This window comes from Tetrao urogallus, assembly GCF_951394365.1.
Source record: "Tetrao urogallus genome assembly, chromosome: 1".
NCBI lineage: Eukaryota > Metazoa > Chordata > Aves > Galliformes > Phasianidae > Tetrao > Tetrao urogallus.
Window position 1 is genome coordinate 75672562 of NC_136813.1, and position 23364 is coordinate 75695925.

At 37.0% G+C, this 23364-nt stretch overlaps 1 protein-coding gene across 1 annotated transcript; it reads right to left on the reverse strand.

Annotated features, from left to right (window-relative positions):
* Positions 1 to 1838: 1838 nt before the first annotated feature.
* Positions 1839 to 21064, reverse strand: BCLAF3 (BCLAF1 and THRAP3 family member 3; the record flags this gene model as incomplete). Its single annotated transcript, XM_079542590.1, has 11 exons — positions 1839 to 1885; positions 3566 to 3721; positions 7672 to 7767; positions 11656 to 11770; positions 13508 to 13626; positions 14453 to 14516; positions 14715 to 14829; positions 15490 to 15668; positions 17848 to 18507; positions 18851 to 19429; positions 21024 to 21064. The coding sequence occupies 11 exons, from the start codon at positions 21062 to 21064 to the stop codon at positions 1856 to 1858; spliced, it is 2154 nt and encodes a 717-aa protein (XP_079398716.1). The 3' UTR covers positions 1839 to 1855.
* Between the last annotated feature and the right edge of the window lie 2300 nt (positions 21065 to 23364).

Sequence of the window (23364 nt, forward strand, 5' to 3'; positions counted from 1 at the left end):
GTAAATCCACACAGGATGATTTTATAGTTGGGTTCATCAGCGACAGCATCACAAGTATTTCCGATCAAACGGAAGCAGCTAACTTCCTGCAGATCAAGAAATTCTTTTCCTTTAACTTCCCATTTTGAATTTGTATGTCAGAAAGTTACTTAAATACTAGTTGAATCACAGAATAATTATTTCAACTGAAAACTCGAGTTTTAGAAACTTATACCATCTGGTGTTGTTGTTGAATCACCATAGCATCAATGAATCTGGCACACTTCCCGCCTACTTATTTTCTATGAACACTAAGCAGTACATCCCATGACTTAAGATTAAGTGACACTATTTTAGCTGCTCTGAGCCATTACCTATGCTTCCAACAAATAACCCCTCTACTGGAAGCACTGTGGAGAAGAAAAGAAAAAAAAAAAACACAACAAAGAAATCATGCAAAGAAAAAAAAGTCACATCCTGACTTTCCACCAAAAGACAAATATCCTTTTCTCTGAACCTACCCCTACCCACGATCAGAATTCTGATCTGTTATCCATCATAGAGCCTAGCCTGCATTCCCTACAGCTAACACTGTACCCAGAAATTATGGAAAAAATGTTTCCTTAAAACAAATAAGGACGTTATCTGAAAACTACTTCTTACACATCTTCAATTTACCTGTAATAAAAAAGTGAAGAAATCTGTAATACATGTACACAACCCTACTATATATATTATATTAAGGCAAAGCTATAAACAGGAAATAAGCACAATATTGTTTATAGCTGCTGAAAAACATGTCGAGCTATTTAAATTCTGCATACAGCATAACAATACGTTCTCCTCTGAAGCACTGTAAGCTTTGGAGAATTACTGGGATTTTGAACAAAATTACAAGCTATCTGCATTTAAAGCAGTTTCAATTATGAACAGCTTTGTTAAAATACATGCTTATAAAAAACTTACATTTCTTGTTTTGTTGTTTTTTTTTTTTCCCCTTGCAACTAAACACTTCAGGCCCCAATTTCAGAATTCAAGAAGCCACCAAATCATTTATGACAAGATGAAAGAACATGTGGCTTCGTCAAGAATGCCATACATAAAAAAACCCCACAAACCTATGAGACAGTAACTTTGAATACAGACCAACTAACCCCATAACAAACCCAAGCATGCCTTCAGTGCAGTTACAAACTACTGCTACAGAACACTGCATACCTGCCTGTTGCCATTCACGTTCATCAAATACCAAAAATTTTCTCAGCAGTCTTAACACTTCACAAATGTATATACATCTCAGAAACCCAAGAATATTATGAAACTCAGATGAAGTAATACTGAAGTATACTGAAGAATATTGTTTTATGGAAAGGACTGAACAGAGGTGTAAGATCTATTGCGCAACCTACCAGGTCATTTCTTTCTTGGCTAATCCTGAGCTATGTGCTATTACCAAACAATTCAGGCACTTTTTTTTTGTTTGTTTTCCTTTTTTATTACATAAGCAATAAACTTTGAACATATAAACCTCTGGGTATAACAACTCAAGTTCCATCTGTAACATCATGCTTGGAGAAAAAGTAATCAATAAATAAGACTCCCTTCAGTGACTTCTTTACTCGAGACCGGTATGCAAAAGGAACTAAAGGTACATACTACAACATTTCCATTGAATACTGTAGTTTAAAAGCAATTATGAAAACCGTAAAAAAGTTCTGCAGCATTCTCCTACCGAAAAATAAAGTTATTTTTTAATCAAGAAAGTTACAGGGTTAGTTCCTTTATCCCAATTTAGGTCTGGACAAAGTTGTCAAAAAAGTGAACAGATGTTCCCTTTTCTGTGTTTCACGTTTCAACTTCAGGATCAGAGCTTAGTTCAGGTTTCTGTCCCAATATTTAAATTTCCCTACAAAGAGAAAGAAAGCAATCGTTACTGTCACATTTCTAACAGCAAAAAAAAAAAAATAAGCCCCCAACTTTCTTATAAATACCGTATCATTATAGTAACATAAATTCTTTTAGTTAGGGATTCAAAAAGCAATCAATTGTAAAGACTGTGCCTTAAAGGATGCATATGCATAATTATTTCAAAAGAGTGAAGTAAATCAAAGGCGTTCTCACCAGTTTAACAAATCTTGATGTGTAATTATTACACTGTACAAAATAAGGGATACAATCTACAATCTAAGGAATAGCTGTTTTTAAAGAATTACCCAACCATCAATCAGCATGTTTTAAAAAAAAAAAAAAAAAAAAAAAGGCTGTCATTCTGAAAGGTTTCTTTGACATCAGTGATACTCAATTTCCTCCTCAGCCAAAAATCAATATTCAGATCTTATTTCTCTATTTGAAATCATAATCACCAAGAGCCAGATTTTGTTAAGATTGTTCTAATAAGCTCCAGACAAGAACCTTAATATCCAATTACAGAACAGCATTGGAAATTAATGGGGGGGGAGGGAAGCTCACTACAACAAAATTAGGTTATGGCACTTTATGCCCATTTTCCAGATCTATACTTTTTGGAAAAAACCTTTCCACACTTGTTTCCCATTAATTCCAATTCCATTTGCCCTTCTGCTATATTTATTTGAGTCCATGCCAATTTAAAAACAACTGACCAGTATATTTTAGCAAGAAGCAACCCCTTTAACATGTTTAGTTTTCTTTGAGTCTTTGCTTATTGGTTTTGTTGCTTATTTTTCCACTTTCTTCATTCTTCTACCAGACTGATAACTTTGCTTTTTTTAAAACGGCTCTAAGAACCTATTAATGTTTCTGCACTCTAAAAACTCAACTCTAATCCAACCACTAATGCTTATTATGCAAGTGTATTTACTTGTACGGTCACAGACAGAGAATTACAAAACTAACATTCTCAAAGGAACACACAACTGGAAAGGGCTGTGCAGGTCATCTAATTCAATTGTGATGCCATGAGTAGCCCTACCCAACTCTAATTACACTTGACCAATTCTAATAAAGGACTGAGAGTGCTTTAATCACTTCTACTCCCAAAAGCTGTAACATTTTATACAGTTCAGAAGTTCTTCTGCACTTCTGTATTATCACTGTCTCACACACACTGCAAATCAAAAGGTGTAAGATAGATGTGCTGGAGTTTTTCAGCCCGAGTTTGTCAAAGCATTTTACTCAGGCACCATACACTGCAGGATGCTTTAACTCAGAACAGCACTTTAAGGCACATGATGAACGTAAGATAACATAATGAGGAACAGAAACATAAACTTAATCAAAAAGCGTATCAATACTCTTCATGTTAATTTAGAACTGTAGTCTTAAGACGATCTAACATTTTTACAGAGGTCCACTTTCTCTCATCAATAAGAAAGCAGACCAAGAAGAGAATATTGGAAATCATCACAGAACCTCACAGCACAGCTCAAACAAATATCCATGAAGGAAATAAGTGCAAAATCAAGCGTGCCTCCTTGTGCTTTTACAGGCAATGTTCCAAAGTATCCCATCTGAGCTATTCCATGGGGATATAAAAACTGCAGTGGACAACTTGAATATTCACATTTTCATAAAAGCACTTAGCGAAGAAGAAATTAAACCAACTCACCTTTTCTTTCCTCAGAAATCCATCTCTGTATTTATTAGTGGTAAACCCCCTTACACCAACAGAACGCAACCGCTGGTACTTAGCTTGAATATATAAACCCTTCTGTACTAAGCCTGATTTATAATGGGATTGCAAACGGCCATCTGCAAAGTTGCTCTGTAACGGTAGGGAAAGGGAGGAAAAAAGTGCAGAATGAGGGCACCAAAACTCAATAGCTGGCATTTACAGTTGTATATACGCACAAAACCAACAGTATTGAACAAGAATATGCAATAGCAAATACTGAGCCTCTTCCTTATTTACAGCTTGCTGTTCCTTAGAACACCAGCTACTTTATCACATTCGCTGTTTAAAACATCTGAAATGGTCATTGTTACAGAAAAACAGGAATTGCTAAAAGGAAAACAACAAGAAAAAAAAAAAAGCACCTTACTTGCTACCAAATTCACTGATACAGGCCTGCAGCAGGCAAATGTGTTGAACCTAAAAAAGTTATGCTAAGTAAAAGTTAGCATGACTATTTATCATGTATCCTCACACCATGAGACCACAGAATTACTTCCCTTACTCTGTTCTTTTATTACCCCCCAACTGAAATACATTTGTTCCCATGCTAGGTTAGCATACAGTGACAGAGCTTACTGGTGAGGGAATTAGAAATTCACAGAAATAGCAATATAGGAAGACCAACACTGACAGCAGCAGCAGCTAAAAGGATAAAAATCTGTTTATAATTAAGCACTCCAATCTCCAACAGAACAAGCTATGAAGTCTCAGAAAGGTTCACTGTAATTTTGCCTGATTTTCCAATAATGCAGATTAAAGTTTTCAAATGTGACAGTAATAGAAAAAAATTCCTGTAGATGTTCACCCTTTAAAGCTTTTTCACCCCATGCAGAGTAAAAAAAAAAAAAAAAAAAAGTTCTTACATAAAAAGGAAACATTATGTTGATATAAAATAGCTGTCATACTTTACAAACAGCTTTAAAGTAAGACAGAATTAAACAGCAGAAAAAGAGCCTTTCTTGAGCATGACCTAATTGCTCTGGTGAAGTCAGTCTCCTTTTGACAAAGTAAGGATCACTTCAAGAAAAATCACATGCTCTGAGGTTGTGATAAGTTTGGTACCAGTTTCTCCATGGTGTAGCTGAAGAACAGCTAAGGACTGCACAGAACAGAGGTTACTCAATGCAAATACAGTTTCTGTTATTTCAAGAAAATCACTTCAGCCACCTAATATGTAGAGATAACATGAAGCTGGCCCCATCAGTTCCCTAGCGTCACTCTCATGATGCTTGTAGGCAAAGGACATACTTGGAAAAGGCTACTAAATGTTATCTCACCCCTCTACTGAAAAGCCATCAGAGTCCAATCACAATATAATTAGGTGCAAGTAAATTCCTTAAGTAGATACACGCCTACCATAGGGGAAGCTGAAGGGCGTTTGCAATGCTATATTAAGCCACTGAACACAGTTAACAGCAGAGGTCCTCATTTCTCCCACAGCTGCTGCGGTTCTCTGTTCTGACATAGGAGGCTACCAAGGGGGCCTCAGAGGTCTGCTGCTGCATTTGCACAGCGAGCAGCAAAGGACCAGAACAAATAAGAAAGGAAGAAAAGGTGCAAGATACTGAAAGCGAGATTATACATACACTTCAGTTTCAACACAAGCATCTACACAAGCAGGGAGAACGAGGCACAGAAGTACTATTAGCAGGGCAGAATCAGACGCAGAAACAGTTAACAGATCATATACTTGGTACATAGGTAACTGCAGTCACACACAGTTGAGAGTAAAATGAGATAATCTAATGGTGTGAATGAAGGTGAATGAAAAACAACTACATTTCAGCCTCAGGAAAAAAAAAAGCTAAAGTGACATCTAATATTACATCAGGACCATTTTATAATCAATGCTACTCATGCTGCCTATGAACCAGTGGCTTTCAAGCTCTGAGAAGTTCGTAAGAGCTAATATGTTACCACTGCACTGTGTCTGGCTAGGGCAGAGTCAATTTTCTTCACAGCAGTCCGCACCGGACCATGGTTTCAATTGGTGACTGACACAGCACAGACAACACAGCAGTGTTTCTGGCTGCAGCTGAACAGTATCTGCACAGCATTACTACTCTCTCTTCCTTCAGCCTGGCTCCCAACAAGCTGGCCAGGCAAGACACTGGGAGGGGACACAGCCTGGATAAAGTCAGGATAACTTACCCAAACTGACCAAAGGATTTCCATGCTCATGCTCAGTAAGAATACTGAGGAAAGCCGCTGCCTGGAGGCTGGCTGAGCATCAGTCTGCCTGTGGGATACGGTAAGCAATTGCCTTTGCATCATTCCTTTTTCCTTCATCTTTCCTTTACTTGACTGGTGACGCACTGGAACAGGTTGCCCAAGGAGGTTGTGGATGCCCCATCCTTGGAGGTATTCAAGGCCAGGTTGGACATGGCTCTGGGCAGCCTTGTCTCATGGTTGGCAACCCTGCACATAGCGGGGGGTTGAAACTAGATGATTTCCACAGCATCATGGAACGGCACAGGTTGAAAGGGACCTCAAGAATCATGAGTCTCCAATCCCTCCCTCCACAGGCTGTTCCACCAACCTCCACATTCAACCCAGGCCATTGTTTTCGCTCCCCCTCTTCTCTTCCCTAGTGCTGCTGGAGGTGGGAGAGTGAGCAAGCCATTAATACACAGGACTGTGTAAATTACAGAATGAAGTTTAATTCAGAAGATAACCATGCATACAGTGCCTACTGAAATGAATCACAGTCAACATCTTAAAGTCTTTTCACAGAAAAGATCTTTTAATCTGTGTAAGATTTCTTTGGATCTCTTATGAAACTGCTGCTCTAAAGTATTTTTTTTCTGTAGAATGTTAAACTTTTTGCAAGACCATATATGCTAATAACTCCCCTCCTCTTTTTTTTTTTTAATTAGGTTAGGACTCTCCAATTTTATTAATCAGGAAGAAGAATTCAGTGTATTTTTAATATTCAGCCAAGGAAGGCTCTTGAGTGTCAAATCACCTTCCTGAAGCAGGTTTCAGCAACAGCATAGGCAGGAAAAATCCTTTAAGTTATGCAAGAGGAAATGAAATGTAAGAACACTGATGAAATCAAATCAGCAATGCTGTTTCCATGGTAGTAATAATGTGCTATACACATATAGAAACCACAATACCAGTGAAAATGCTATCTTCTCAACAGATATTAAAGTAGTATGGAACCAATCTCTGGATACAGCAATGTTCAGTTTCATATATAAAGGTAATGGCAGTTTAAGCAGACTTATGTTTGCACAGTCCTCAGCAGAATTCAGTGCTGATGTAAAATAAAGGAAATTGAAGACTGCTTTGAATAATCTACCAACATAACCTCAAAGAGACAGTGGTGAATAACCACTCATCCCTTATAAAAAGGCCACATGGAGGGGACAGGAAAGAATACTGATTAAGAGACTATGACACCTTTCTGTGTTAAGATGGAGTTATGCAGGCTAACATTTTTAACTTGCTAAGCTTCAGCTTGAAAGTTTTTTCTGTTTCATTGGTTCTTTAAACAGCAGAATAGTGAGCCCTTTTTGATAGTATTAGCTTAGCTTTCTGGCAGACTGACTGCCTTTTTTTCCCCCAACAGTTCCCTTATATTCAGTCCGAGGGGGCAGAAGAGCCCTTCTACTCTTCAAATTGTTATCCAAAGTGCTAGCCGCTGAGCTAAGCCAACATAGCCTTACTTCAACTTCACTATCTTTAGAACAAGAAGGATCAATACCTATTCTGTGCTGTTTTTCTCCTGAGAGTACACTTGTTAAATAGCAAGTACGGGTAACTTTAAAGGATAAAATGAGAAAGTTTTTTTTTCTTGACATAAATAAATCTAGTTGGATGTTTATTTTTATTTCAGCTCTATGGACAGAATACTGAATAACTCAGCTCAATCCACTGCCAGCCCTCTTTCCTCCCATTATGTCAGCAGAAACAATAAGGCCACACTGCTACTACTTTTCACATTTGATACCTTCAAATCTGCATTTCTTTACCAAACTCAAGAGGATCAAAGTCACAATTTATACAACACACTTCTGATAAAAGCTGGTCTGTACCTTAAAGTGTCTCCTGATGGGACCTGTGTTCTCAAGGCGTCCTCTAACATGTCTATGCGGGAAAGTATCATTTGTTCTTGAAGAATAGTACGAATTCTAGTTCAAAAACAGATAGCAAAGTTATTAGCTTAACATTATTAAATTACAAAGGAAAACAGTTTCCAGGTTATAGTAACATATATTAAAGTCCTTTCAGCCTTGTGATATTTGACACAAAGACACTGTCTGAAAGCACCAAAAGAGAAGCAAAGGGCCTGGAGTACAGGTTGGCTGTAGTGACAGCAGAGCCCACCAAACCCAAAGATGATACAAACCATCATGTTGGAATATCGTCCTCTTGGGTTGTTACCTGCTCGGATTTCTTCAGTGAAGGCTCTACAACCCTGTCCCTTCAGAACAGATGCCTCAATTAGCACACAGCACACACAGCATGTGTAATAGACTGCTCTAGCAGTCATCCCTTGAGTCAGGAATAAGAGTAAGATTAGTACTCTGGATACTCCTGGTTAGCATACGGTCACTATTAGAGCATTTACCACAAACACAAGCATCACTACTCTACATACCAACACAGCAACCAGACAAATGCATTGGCCCTCCAAATATTCTGCTTTTAAATTTGTATTATAGAGTAGCATGTTGGAGAAGAATTGCTAGCCACAGAAACATACCTGATCTTAAGGACAAGTGGTATCAAAACTGTTGTGTTAGCACACTGAAAGCAGAAGGCAAACAGCCATGGTTGCATAAAACAGAGCACTCCCTTCAGACACTGTGTTCTTTCATCTTTTCCAGCTTTTCCCATGACAGTTACCTTGACAGGATTCATTCAGCTAAAGTATCATTTTCCCCGGTCATTGCATACAAGTATTGACAAGTATTACACACTGATACATGCTACACTACATTCATCTAATGAAGACAGAACTGAATTGCTAATGAACTCTTGGCCAAATGCACTTTTCCCCTGTTCCCTTTAAAAGTAGTCTTGAAGAGCCACAGAAGTGTCCCAGCACTACTGAATTCCTTTTTTCTTTCTCCAACGTAACTAAAACAGCTTTAAATACATTTTAAGAAAAACTTAAGAACTCTCATTTGTCTCAAATAAGCTAACATTGTATAATAAAATGCAAATGTATTTTTTATATTTTGCTGCTTAAAGAGTTTCTGCTCTCTAGCAAAATATCAAACCTTCCCAGTGGCAGAAACATTTTTGTATGCTTTCTAATGTTGGTAGGCTAATAAATGCAACAGAGCACTGCTGGAATCCAATGTAGCTCTAACTGGGGTTTAAAACAGCATTTTTTAGAAGAATATATTATTGCCTGCAAGTCAACTGTTTAGCTCCTGAAAATGCCTTGCCAGGAGTGGACTTAGAATACAAAGATAGTCCATGAAATCAAATACTTATAAGGAAGCTGGGAAGTTTGACATGCTTTTCCCTCTGGGTATTTCATTCTGTTTTTCTTGGAAAAAGCCACTTGGTTACCTTCACAAACTTTCTTCTTCCTCTTTGTTCCCTTCCTCTCTGCATTACATAACCAAATGAGGAAGCCTACTATTGTAGTACACTCTTCTTTAAAGAAGAGTATTTAGCAAGATTCAAAGAGAAGATATTCAAAAAGATTTCATGCTGTAGTTAAAAACAGATTATTAGGAATTAAGGAAAGTTTGTCTTAGCTAAACATGGAACATCAGCCCACTCCTCCCAGACCCAAACACGTTCGTGGGCCATTCATGCATGGTCTTAGTTTTGACACTGCTATGCTTGTCATTTGAAACCTGGTTCTCTGATGTACTCTTTCTTCTCTCCATATTCATCTGTAAATCAGAGCAAATAAACCTAAGAGGAGTTCTTCAGGATTTTCCAGGGTTTGATTTTTAAAATTACAGGTGGAACACTCTTAAACAGAGTGGTGATGTCTACTGTATATAGCTGAACTATTTACGTCATCTCAGGTATGAGACTTAGCTGTATTATTTATCTTTTCTACCCAAGACAAGATTGCGTTCTTTCTGCATCACTTCAGCATTTAACAGAGTAGATAAAAAGGAAAACAAAAGGAGCAGAGTAAGAATAGAGCAAAAACGAAGAAAAAAACAGACAAGAAGATGCAATTAGAAAGCATCGATCAGTACACTCCAGACATAAATGCAAAATGTCCATAAAGCCCCTATGCCAAGTGGTGAGTACTGGGTCATTCTACTGATGCATGCAGATGGCAAATTAACTCGTGTATGGCTGACTTCATGGAGAGTCATCTTTTGCATTTTTAATACCTATGCTTTCTTAGCTACTGCTGTTCTGAATTGGTAAGTTCCTCAGTGCAATGTATTGCTTCTCAGGAACATTAAAGCTGTTTTTAAAATCGCATCTAGTTTGCTACTAGATGTCAAAGTGAAGTCTTCCTGAATCTTCAACAGTTCAAACTCAGTCTCTATTCCAAATTAACATCTAGCATCATTTTGCAATTACTATATTAGTTAAGAAGGTATTACTACATGTTTACAGGGCTTCAATCTTGGTCTTCACGTTTGTTTGTTGTTTTTACTTTTAATATTGTTGTGTTGAGTCATTTTGCATTTACAACTGCCAAGCAGCTATCCTCCAACGACAATCACTGCTCTAACTACATAAAAACTGTTTTTGATGGACCTTTGATGGTCTTCTGGAAGCCTATCCATAGGCTATGAATTACAACATAGAAGAACTGACAGTTTCCCTTAGTCTCCCCTTTCTTAGCACCAGCCACAAAAGACGTTTTAGAATTATATGGTACAAATCAACATGGGCAGCTGCACAAGTCCTATTACACAAGCACAAGCGCTTCAAAACAAAGCTGCACTCATTCAGAAAGTTTTCCAAAAGGAGTAAACATTTATTTCAACTGAACATTAACTGCCTTCTCAATTTCAGTATTAAGTACATTACAAAGAGAGCCTAAGACAGATCAAGTGCCCAAGTTAGCTCTGATAAACTTTGTATCAATGCAGACAAACTATTCCAAGTAAAATATTTCATCCCTAGGAATATAATTTCAGGCATTTCTGCAGTCTCATTTAGTTTCTTTCTTAAAAACAAAACAAAACAAAAAAAAAAATAACAAAACCAAGATATTTCAGAACTTCCCTCCTGAGGAGAAACACTGTTACAGTAACAATGCTGGACATGGCCCCAGACAACCTGCTTAAGGAAGAAGTTGGACCAGATGACCCTCAGAGACCTCTTTTGACTTGAACCATTCTGCAAGTGCTACTGACATAAGATTCAGATCTTCCCCCTGGACCTGGACTGATGACAAAGCTCCCTTTTCCCCTTCCCAAGATATTCCATATTACTTCAAGTTACTTGCTCAGTAAAAATGCCTTCTAGTTTGTGGTTTAGATCACGTACATATTATAAAGCAGGAGAAATGCAGCATTCAGGAACTTACACTGCTGTAGCTTCATAAAATAAATTTGTACTATTTACTGGAACATCTTAAAATCAATTAACTCTACTAAGTTATTATGAACCCTAAGTTAGTCCAGCCTGTTCATGCTACTCAATTAGAAGTCTAAAGTTGAGCACCTAATCTCCCCGCTCCCCAAAAAAAATACTGCTTCCATTGTAAATACACCCAACCTAAACTAGCTTTCTGAAGAGACACATTCCTGGCAACTTCCCTGTGAGGTAATAAAACACAACAGCAATACTCAAAAGTAAAAAAGATATTCTTTTACCAGCATTTGGTCATAAAAGTTATTTTAGCTCTCTTGAACTATTCTACACTGCAAAAGATGCCTGAGGAATTACTGTCGTAGAACCATTTTCTTTTTTAATCATTGATCAAGTGTGAAGATAAAGACTCACGTGGAAATTAAAAGGCAAGAGTTCACGGATCGTTAGCCATATCAGCCCAAAAAAGTGCAGCAGGAAATGAATTATGAAGGAAAAAAAAAAAAAACCAACACAGAAACAACTATTTCCAGATTCAGGCTTACCAGGTGAGGTTTCCCAATAAATTTCCTGAAAGGTGGCTTAATGAACCTCATGGGCTTTTGGAAGCCATCAAGTTGAGCGTTCTGTAATCTTGAAAAACTGCAGCTTTGCTGATTCCTGAGAGAATAATTCCAGAGAGAACAATTAAAATCCAGAACCGTAATATAGCAACACGTTTAATTTTAAATGACCTTACTTTAACATTGGTACCACTTAGAAATGGTAAAATGACGGCTTTCATGTAATCTTAATCTAAGATATTTGATAAATGACTAGTGCTCTGGCTAAAGAGAAGTCCAAGTTACACACAATCATACAGTAAACTCCATTTTCTTATGCAATGATAACAAATGGTGACTTCTGTCTTTTTCAAAGCCTCACTTTTTAAAACAAGTTTCCCTGACTCCCACAGCTACACCTCCACGCCTGGCTAACACTGCCCTCTGCTGGCTGACACGCTTTTTGTATTTCAGTGGTTTTTTAGATTGTGCTACCTTCAAAGTCGCACACAACTTCTCATCTCACCGATTCCAAATCAGATAGAAGCTCTGATAAATATCCAGATGCTAGAATATGCTTGTTATCCCTTCAGTTAGTACAACGCAGCTCTGGCTTCAGGTTTTTTTTGGTTTTGTTTGTTACTGAGCACACTGCTAATTACTGACACATCCACAACCAATGAATAAAACGTACGTATACCATGAAAAGTAATGACTAGAAGCCAAAATTTATAGTTCCCAGAACTATAACACGTATAATAAAAAAGGCCAAAAGAAGGCAGAATGGGCTAGCTGATTAAGCATTGCCAAGATCTCATATGCGAACTGTGAAAAAAAGCCTGCTTTTCAGGAAGGTGCTATCCATCTTCCATTACTGCACTCAGCCTGCAAATGCATTAGCCATCAGCACTACAAGTGTAAGTGTCCTCCAGCCTCCATCAAGCTCAAGGACAGCCACACTTCATAAAAGAACCTGAGCTTCCCACTGTAAGTAGTATATATAGAAGGTAAAGCAAGTTAGTAACCACAGAAGTAGCAAAAAAAAGCCTTACCAGACAACTGAGCCAAACACATACTGAAGATACAGCATCAAGCAAGTATAAGGCTATAGGCAACAGTCCAATAATTTGGTTTTATTTTTCCTTTGACAACTTTCATCTTTTTAACTAAACAACCTCAAACACAGGATTTTTTTTTTTTTTTTTTTTTTTTTTTTACAGTTTTACTAGTCAATTTTCCTAAATATGCACATATTGTCACGATTTGCCATTATAAACTGTTTAAAATGGACAATTAGCAATATATTCATGTATCTGCAAAACGTGACTACAGTGTAGATGCATTTCATTACACTCTGGCAACTCTTCAATCAATGCTTCTCACACAAATAAGCCATTCGTGTAATCTTAACATCAAAAGCAAAAAAAGGATGACTGAGGTTAGCAAACACCTCTGGGCCACACATCTTTAGCAGACCTGCTGCAGGAATTCAGAGAAGTAAAAAGCTACTCCAAAGTTTAATGTTAATTAATAAAATTAAAACAAACAAACAAATTCTGTTTGCTGACATTCCACGATACCACAAACACCCCGAGAAGCACAAGAATGCATTCGTTCTGGATCATTATTATGAAACTACAAAATACCAATGAAGTAGTAGTAGAAAAATAACCTCTACCAACATAATACACCATTACATAGGAAGCTTCAAATTTTACTGACACATGTCACAACTGAAGTCAAACTTCAAAAGAAAATCACAACAGATTTGAATGCAACTGCGGAAGCATCAATAAAATTAAATGTACAAGAGAAGAACAAGCTTAGGCAAATGTGATTATTATTAGCTAATTACCTTGGAGCTGTACCATCTGTATGAAATGCTCTCTCATCTTCATTCTTCAGTCTCTCTTTTCTTCTCCTTTCTATATCATGCCGTAGATCATTTGGATCTTCTAAAACTCTTATGATGTTCTATTTAAGAGGAAGGGTTGGTGCCAAGTTAGCTTGTAATAAGGAAATATTGACTTTATTCGTCCTTCAAGGGTTTTATTCAGTAATCTTGTTGACCAACCATATAGACACAGGACAGTTGTGCATCAGCCTAAGAATCCGAAGTCCAAAACAATAACAGTAGCTACTCCCTGACAATTACCTTCTCCCACCATCTGTCTCCTTACACGTTTCTGAACAGCAGCGAACAGAAAGCTGGAATTTCAGCTAAATAACTGCTCTACATAAAGCTGACAATAAAAAAAAATTCACAAACTACAGTAAATCTTAAGAAAGTCTACTCTTCTTAATTAAGTTGTACCTCCACATATTAGCACCACAGAAAAACAACAGGAAACCAAATCGCAGTAAATGTAGTTTGTAAGGGGGAAACAAAATCCCATGCCCCTGGATAAAAGCAGGGATTAGGACTGCGTTCAATATAGAACTGCATTCTGTACGTTGGGCCAATCTAACATCACAGGAGAAATATTAAGGGTTTTTCCAATCTCAGACAGAAATTAGAATCCATGTCAGTTGCCCACTCAGTATTTACATTAAATAAGAATAAATAGTTCAAGCAGTAGCAATAACCACGCTCCAGTTATTCTAGAACACATCTGCACTCTACTTACCACAGTAATGGAAGTACGTTTAATATCTGTAAATACAGTCACGTGCATTCCTTTTAAAACAGAATTGCTAGCGGTCTTCAAAGCATGTAAGAGTAGCTTTTCAATATAAAGCAGAAAAGTGTTAGTTACACCTATGTAACTTTCACTGAACTATAAAAAAAAAAAATGAATACCTGAGGAGATTCTGATGGGACAGTTCGTTTGTTCTGAAGTTCTGCTAAAGACATGTCAATCCTCCTGAAACAGCAAAACCACACAAGAATAAGCAGCATCAATATAAATCATTATTAACCAACTACAGAATCTTTGCAGATTACGTACAGATAGTTTAGAGTCAGTGAAAAAAAAACAAACAACTCCAGCTATGTAACGTAAAGCCTACTGAAGATTAACTACCTTGATGCAAATACATTAAGGCAGAAGCGCACCAATTACCTGTGAATTTCTGGATCCAAACTTCTTTTAACTTCATTCATATTTGGAATTGGTTTATCCTGGATTTTTGAGAACCGTTCATGCAGAGTTATGTCGGATGATGTAAAATAATTTGCTGTGCAAAGACATTAAATATGAGAATGTTTAAGTGCACTATTTCAAGTGTGTTGTGGGAAATATTATCTTTCAAAAGATTAACTGCTAAGGACACCATGACAACTTTGAGATTAAATTCCTAACTATTTCCACTTGTAGTTTAATGTTCCCAAATGAGAGATTAGGCCAGCTCAACTCAGACAGCCCTCTTACTTAGTAAGATTAAGCTGAAGAAAGTTAACTGTTTATCAGTTCCATCATGGCAACTACTAGAAACGACAAATGAAGTTCTGCACTACATGTGACACAAGTCTAGAAAATCATCTGAAAAATTACAGGAACTATATGTAACTAAAACATTGTGACTACAACAAAGCTTTATTTTCCCCCCCAATCCTCTTCACTTGTAAAAAAGCAGTTTAACCTCAAGCACTTCCATGAAATCCCTTCTACGTTCACAGCCTACAGTAATCTCTAAATAAGGAGCAAGACCTTCTAACCAAAGTGCTCCATCCAACCACTTCAGCTCTTCAACCTACATTCTCCTTCAACGAATGACACGAAAACAAATGAAACCTAACACCTGATATTCACAAGGGCAGCATGCCTAACTCATTATTTCTTTTATAGTAATTGTAAATACATAAATACACACATATACCCCAAATACTACAGCCACCTTTAATTTGATGGATAATTGTGATTATTTCCTGAGTAAATTCTCGCGACGGGTCGCTCTCAACACCTCGTGCTACAGATTCCATGTGCTCGAACACCGGATGAAAGTTCTCATTTTTCCTGCCAACAGCAACCAGATCATGTGACATCTGTCTGTCTGCAGTATGACTAGAAGCAGACCTAAAATAAACATTTGGAGATTCTCATTTTCAAAGAATACTTGAAAATTTCAAACAAAGAAGTAGAACAAGACAAAATAAGAAGTTTGTTTTAAAGATAAAAGCCATGCAACTGATTTTATTTTTTTTTTTAATTAGAAAAAAACCAAACCAACCAAACTGTAAGCTGCAAGATGAACAGCTCTAACTGTACTTTTGGGAATCCTTGTTTCAGTGATGTGTGATACAAAATTTGTAAGTTTTAAACTTAACACATCTGTCAAATAAGATAGCTATATGAAGACTTGTATCCTTTTCAGTGTAGCTCTGGGAGGCAGTTATGTGTCTGTTATAAAAAAAACTAACAACATTTTCAACAGTACACAAATGCTAAAATGTCTGCATCTTTGAAAACTGTTATCACTTAGTGCAACATCTTCTCAGTAACAGCACGTGAATTTAGGAATGCATGTAGCGTATTTTTGTCAGGTTTTACTCATTCTAAAGAGATGCATAAATCAAATGGTAGCGTTGCTTTGTTAGAACTATTTTCACAAGGAAGCTGGCATTAAAATTTCTGCTGTTCTTGGTGCAATAAAAGTACCTCTTATTTGGAAACAAGTTGAGAACTCAAATATTCCATGTAAAACTTTTAGGACAAAGACTTTGCTGTCCATTCTGCAAAGTGATAATGCACCTGCCTAATCTGTATTTCAAAAGAAAGTAGAATTTCATATAAAGATTGCACCAGAACCAGCCTCCAGCAAGTCCCAGGAGTCAGCTATCTGTCTTCAGTAAATGCCTTTCAGTGAATCCAAACAATCTCCGTTTAGGTATTTATTACAGATGATTTGAATTGCCTAACTTCTCTCTAGGCTTATAAAGAATGTATTCTTCTCAGCTCAGCCATTTTAAGTCATGTGTTTGTTAAATGCCTGAAGTAGGCAGCGTGAATACTCTCAGTCATCAGCTTCTCCAAAATTAGCCATTTAGTCTCTGCTAATGTCTTTGTTGTTGTTGCAAAGGCAAACCTGCACATCAAGTAAGCTGCAGTCAATATAGTAGTTTTTTCAGTCTGTAAATAATTATTACATGCACTGTGTATGACTTTCAAGAATAGCAGCAAGAAACTACTATATATAGAAATCATCCCACAGGCTTCCAAAAAGAAGCGGCAAGAATTAACTTTTTTCCTGGCTTTATCATTTAGGAAGAAAGAATTGTTCCCTTTCCTCAGTCTTTCATATTAACCCCTCACATGGGGACAGTGACTTGTCTTCACAACACTTCACCGTATTACATATTTTCTGAAATATTGGAAAAAAACTGGCAGAGATGTTTTACTTGAGAGAAGTAAAATACCTTTTAAATGAGGACTGAACAGCTTCCAAAAGAGATGACTGCCATTACCCTAACCTACAGCAGGTAGTCAATTAACCAAATAGCCTGCAAATATCTATACAAAGCAAGCTGCTTAGTCTTTACAATGTGTTCTTCACTTAGGCTGCCACATTACCCCTTTTACCAATTGAGTTGACAACAGGAATGCTAAAGACAACCAGAACTACTATACACGAGATAGAGACATAACTCCATTACTTTTCAGTTCTGAGGCTCCAAAAGATTGTTACATCATTTGCTGCAATACTAAATAATATAACCCAGGGATTTCATTTTTTGACAGCTTTACTGGACTTCATCTTAAACATCTGAATGTGTACCTGAGATTTAAAAGTTAAAAGATTTAAAAGATGCAATTTAAAAGTTAGCTAGTTTTCAAAAGAAATGAGGAAGTCCTCAGGAAGTCAAAAAAGTCATTATATTCCAGAACAAAGAACAGGATTCAACTTTTCTGATTTTGTCTGTTTTGAATAAACTTAACACATTTACTCATAATAAGCAACTTTATTGACAGTTTGTACTGGTCTTATCTGCTCTGTTCTTTCCACTTGCTACCAGACTCCCATGAGATTAACTAGGCTTTTTTTGGGCAATTCTTTTTTGGTTGGTTGTTTTTTGTAAACAGCAACAGGCAGTGAGTTTCCAGCCTGCAAGTTAATGCTTTAAACAAAAGAAAATTAAAAAGGTACAACCTTAGTTTGTCCTTGTTACTTCCTAAGGAAACACGGCTTTCCTTTGATATTCATAAACTGAAAGCAGGCTGGAATAAGGAACAGATGAGGGGAAACAAATACCTGTACCTGTTCACCGTTTTCTTCATGTCCACTTTGATTGTGAGATGTTCCCTCCTACAGTTGACATCTGACACTTTCACATCTGAAACAGTATGACTTGAATCATGCTGGCTACTGGAAGAATCTCCTTTTCTCCTGAGTTCCCCTTCTTTCCTTACTCTTTCCTTCTGCTTGTTTTTAAAGGGTCTCAGATCAGCATCCATTTTAGGAGAGTTAACGCAAGCATTGCAGCCCTTCTTTGAACTATATTTAGGAGGGACTTCAACATGCCCTTCTTCAGTCTGTCTCGCTCTTCCACCACTAAAGTAATCTAACTTTTTGCTATTCCAGGCACCCTTAGAAGATCCGTATTTCTGATCTTCCTGCTTCGCATACTTCTGAGCTCTATCATCTGTGAAAGGCTTTTCCCCATCCAGGTGCCTGCGCCGTTTGTGATTGTATTCATAGGCTATCTTTGTGACAGATCCCTCCGAGTACTCCCTTTCAGTCGACCGGTGAGACTGGGCACCCAGATTTCTTTGCTCCTCCTTTTCTTGGTAGGGTGAAAAAGAACGTTCTTGCTTCCACTTGGAATTCCTTGCTACTTCTCCACCGTCATACCTCTCCATTTCTTTAGCCCTTTTAGACGTGTGCCCATATTCTCTGTAATCGTGATCTTCAGGATACCTGTGTTGACATAAAGCAATTTACACTTGCACTAGAGAAGAAAGCGAGAACTTATATGTGAAGAATGTTGGACAGCAGAATGCGTGGCAAGTTAACCCATAATCCCTCACGCCAAGGTACGGATGTGCAGGGGCTCTTAAGAGGGAAATATTATCCTTTCATACTCTAGCCATCAATATGATTTACTTAAAAGACAAATACTTCACTATTACCAGTCGCCCATAATTAAACTACAAAGTGGCAAACGTGTTTCAAGGTGGTTATCTTCAACTATAATGAAAACAGACTTTCAGTTGAGGCTTTACACCACAATACCCAGGTTTTAATTATTTTATTCCTATACCTCTTCTGTAAAGAGCTCCTTGACGTAAATTCATCAGAAACTCTTCTGGGTGACTGACCATACTTCTCTTCATGTAATCTCTGGTGCCTCAAGTCATCTTCATGCCATTTTCTTTCAAATTTACATGAAGCCCCTAACGGTCTGTGAAAAGGTTTAATTCCTTTTTCATTTCCAGTGACTTTGTAGTGTTCAAACGTGTATCTTTCTTCCATTTTGTAATGGTAAAATGACCGACTGTGCTCCTTATATGGTATTTCTGAGTATTTTGGTGGTAACTGACATCTCCTATTGCCTTCAGTTCTTTCCGATGAATGTGTTCTGTAGGGCTTATGGCTGTAAGCATCTTCCATGGGAATTCTTTTCAGGTTTGGTGAAGGTGACCTACGTTCATACATTCTCTGGTGGTTATTTCCATGAGGTGCAAACCTGGAATTGCTTTGTCCGTATTTTTCATCATCTGTTCTCCAAGTCATAGGTTTCTTTAGGTCCTTACGAAAGCTTTTATATTCACAGTCATAATTAACATGAGCGTGCCTTTGCCTGTGGTGCTCTGGACTCCTAAATGCTGGAGATAAGGACCTAAGGCAAAGATAAAACTCACTCTGAGTAGTCCCATAAAACTGAATCAACCTCTTAAAAGCATCTATTCCCTAAAGAAGCCCAATTTCAATCAACAGGGAAGAGAAATTCAGAACCAGTCAAGATATTCAGTGTCACTTGTCTAGCTAGAGTACAAACTTGCTTTCAACCCTATTGAAAGCGTTCACAGGAAAAATACCCACTCAAAATACTGGTAAGTCAGTCATTTTCCTCTTTTAGCTTTAGAAAAAAATAAAAAATGCTATAAGTAATTCAAAGTATATAAAGTTACCACTACACTGAAAACAACTGTTACACATTTTCACACTTGTCAAGCATTCCCTATCTTTTCCAGGACCAAGAGGAAAAAAGAAAAGGCAAAGAGAAAAAAAACCATGAATAAAAAGCACAAATGTAAAAAAGGAAGAAAACCACACAGTTTTCAGATGCTCTTTGAGTGTCAAGATTGGAAAAAAAAAAAAAAAAAAAAAAAAACAAAAAACCCATGGACTGAAAACATAAGATATTTTACTGAAAACACCACACAGGTAGACTTCTTTCCTGAAAAAAAAAAAAAAAAAAAAAAAAAAAAAAAAAAAAAAAAAAAAAAAACCCAACAAAAAAAGCTAGTTTGAGAAAGGCTGTTTTTGTCTTTTTGTGCATGTGTACATGCATATACACATTTTATACAATTATTGCAGCTTCTGCTCTTATAAGTTCAGTAGCACCCTTCTCAGCCTTGAATTGTGACTTACAGTTAGAAAAACAAAAGCAACTTGAGTCTTTTAGCCAAAATCCCATTAAAGAAAAGCAGCACAAGCCACTAGCAAGAAACAGAAAGTAATCCCAGACCAAAACCAGACACAGCATTCACTGTATATTCTCAGAAAATAGCATTAGAAAGGAATTCAAAGAAGCTACTTCCTTTATGCATATATTACAAAAATAGTATGTGACATAATCAATTCCTCTGTTTCAGCAAACAAGTTCAAAATCAGACCCTAGATCTTCGTATAGCTTACATAGTTTTATAACTACCACCAGTACCTATACTGCCACGCCAAAATTTGTTTGACTGTTTTAATTAGGGCTCACATTTTTATGAGAGCTCAGGCATTTCCCTCTGTTCACTCAAAGGACATTCCTAATCATCAGTACAGTATGAAGCAGGTAGGATATCTCTAAAATTATGCTTGTGTTATTCAATAAACTTCCTTGATTATCCAAGACCAAGAGGCAAAACATAAGCAAGCTACAGACATCAGGTTGAGTTGGAATAAAAATAAGTTCAACTGGCTCAGTACTTGGAGTTTGGTACTACATGCAATTTCAATTCCCAAAATATTCAAGCCTAACAAGGTTCTTAGAAAGAACGAAAGCTTTATCTTCCCCATTTTTAAAAAAGTTAGTAACAAAATTATGATGTGGAAAAAATGTTACAGAAACTAAGTTTGAAAAACAAATCAGGATTCTTTAAAATGCATCTTTGGCAAAAGAAACCACGTCCATTAACTGCAATGTTTGAAGACTTCATTATAAATCTTTCTTCAGAACTACATTCCAGAAAACGCAGAGTTAAAGATAAAGCATTTACCTTTGCTTCCATCGTGGTGATCTTGATCTAGATCTTGTCATCTTCTCTCATGTGTTTATATGAAGTTCTTGAAGCTGTAAAAATGATACAATTCACTGGTATGATAAAAGAATTCACTACAGTTTCCAACAGGGGCACATTTTTAACCAGGATAGCATCAGATGCATTAAAGTTGAGGTGTGGCATACTTTTTAAATAAGTTTTATTTTCACTACTAGTTTTCATCTTAAAGCAAGTAACTTTTATCCTAATTGCTGATCTTAGAACACAGTTTATTTTTATTGTAAAGGATATAAATATTTGGCTATCCCTTATCCCTCTCTCCCCACATCCTATAATTTAATTCAGCTTTAAGCTATTAATCTCAAGCAATACGCAGGAACATAAAAATGCTGTAAATACTAGGAGGCACTGAATGCTACAGATGACAGACAGGGGACAGTGAGCTAGCTTTAAAATGAAGTTTACAAGTACTTGCTTTCATTGCATCATTTCACATGCTGAGCTTCACATTTGTAATAAACACACCAACGCTTTTACATCAATACAGACCTCCTGTAAGCTTTTACTGCTCCATCCAATGTTAATATTTGTATTGCTACATTTCATCCAAATGAAACTATCTACAAAAGATACACTTCTGTACTTTACTTGCTAATAACCCACTACCTAGACAGATTGCTCTTGAATCCTGGAAGCAGCTTTGGGAATCCCTTCTCATAAAAAGATACAGAAGCATCAGAAAGATCTATGAAGTCTATCCTTCTTGGTGCTCTTCAAGAAAAGGTACGAAACTCTTGGAAAACAAGTAAAGAAAGGACATACAAGCTCACTAGTAATGTGACTGGTAAATAAGAATGGAACAGTTATTCATTATTTAGCAAACACGAGGAGTAAAACAGAGTAAAATTATCAGGTAACTGGGTAGAAGTTGGAATTTGAACCACATACCCAAGCCTACTGCTCCTAATTACCACAAGATGCTGTAAAAGCCAGAAATATAAATAGAGGCAAAAACAGAACCATCAGCAGCTTTGAAATTAATGAACAACCAGCCACTTGAAACTGGAAACTAGAAGAACACGTACAGGTCAGTGTTCTTTTATACTCTGTTTTTTACCATACAAACCTTTTCCCAGGTCTACTGCTCCAGAAAAGCCACTATAGACTTTTTGATACTTCAAGGCACTCAGATCTGTATTTTATAACTAAACCTTTTACACCATCAACTGAAATTGAAAGGAAAGAAGGGGGGAAAAAAAACAGAACCAAAAAAAGCCAAACCAGCAAGCTTTAAGGCTCACAAAAAACACACAGGGCCATGCCTACACATGTTCTCCCTAGACCCACATCATACTACTTTGTCAGATATCACCCCTTGGTATATCTTGTTTCTGTATGATTCTATCATGGATAAAACAGCGCTATCTTTGAGAACACACAGCATGCCTCCACCACCACAGATGGATGCTAGGAAACCACATATATAATCTGCCACTTTTCAGGCTAATTCCAGAGACGTTCACTTCCTAGTCATTAAGTTGGACTGTAATCTAACTGAACTATTATTTGCCAGATGTAGTAACAGCACAATTCTAGATCTCAGAAGTCACACATTCTATGAGAGTATCTGCTCTGCAGTGAGTCTATGAGGCGAGACATAAAGCTTTAAGAACTGTTGCTAGGGACAGTGAAGCAAGAAAGAAGTACCCCAAGATGGCACACAGAATTTGTTCCTTGAGCGTTCAGACACAAAGCTAAGCATTACCTCCTAGATCTCAAAGACATGCATCTGAGGACTGCATGGCTTCAATTTAGGCCCTTTGTTCACTCACAGATTCTACTGGCCAAAGTTAAATAAGGTATTTTAACACCAGTACTCACAGCAAGTATTTTTCAAAAATAAATAATGGTGTGGCTGCAATTATTTCCTACTTCTCAGAAGTAAGGACGCACCCTATCAAACCAAACAGTATGTCAGAAACATGAGAAAACTGCTCCTGCAAACATTTCAAGAGGTGAATATATCACAAGCTCTGAAGATTCATTACTATTCTCTCTTCTTATAAGCTTTAAGTGACTGCTTCACATGCCATTCAAATTCTTGTTTTCTATCCTCCCTTCAGTTCTGAACTTTATTCTTCATTCTAAAAATAGGTAAAAACTAAAAACACAAGAGTACCACGAAGCCCCACCAAAATCATCATTTAGATTTTGATGCAATGCCACACAGCAACCAATCTAGAATCTGAATTTCCATACCCAAATATGACTTATTCTTTCCAGACCAGCTAAACAATTGCACTAAAAGCAAAAGAAGGAATGATCTTGAAAGGTATTT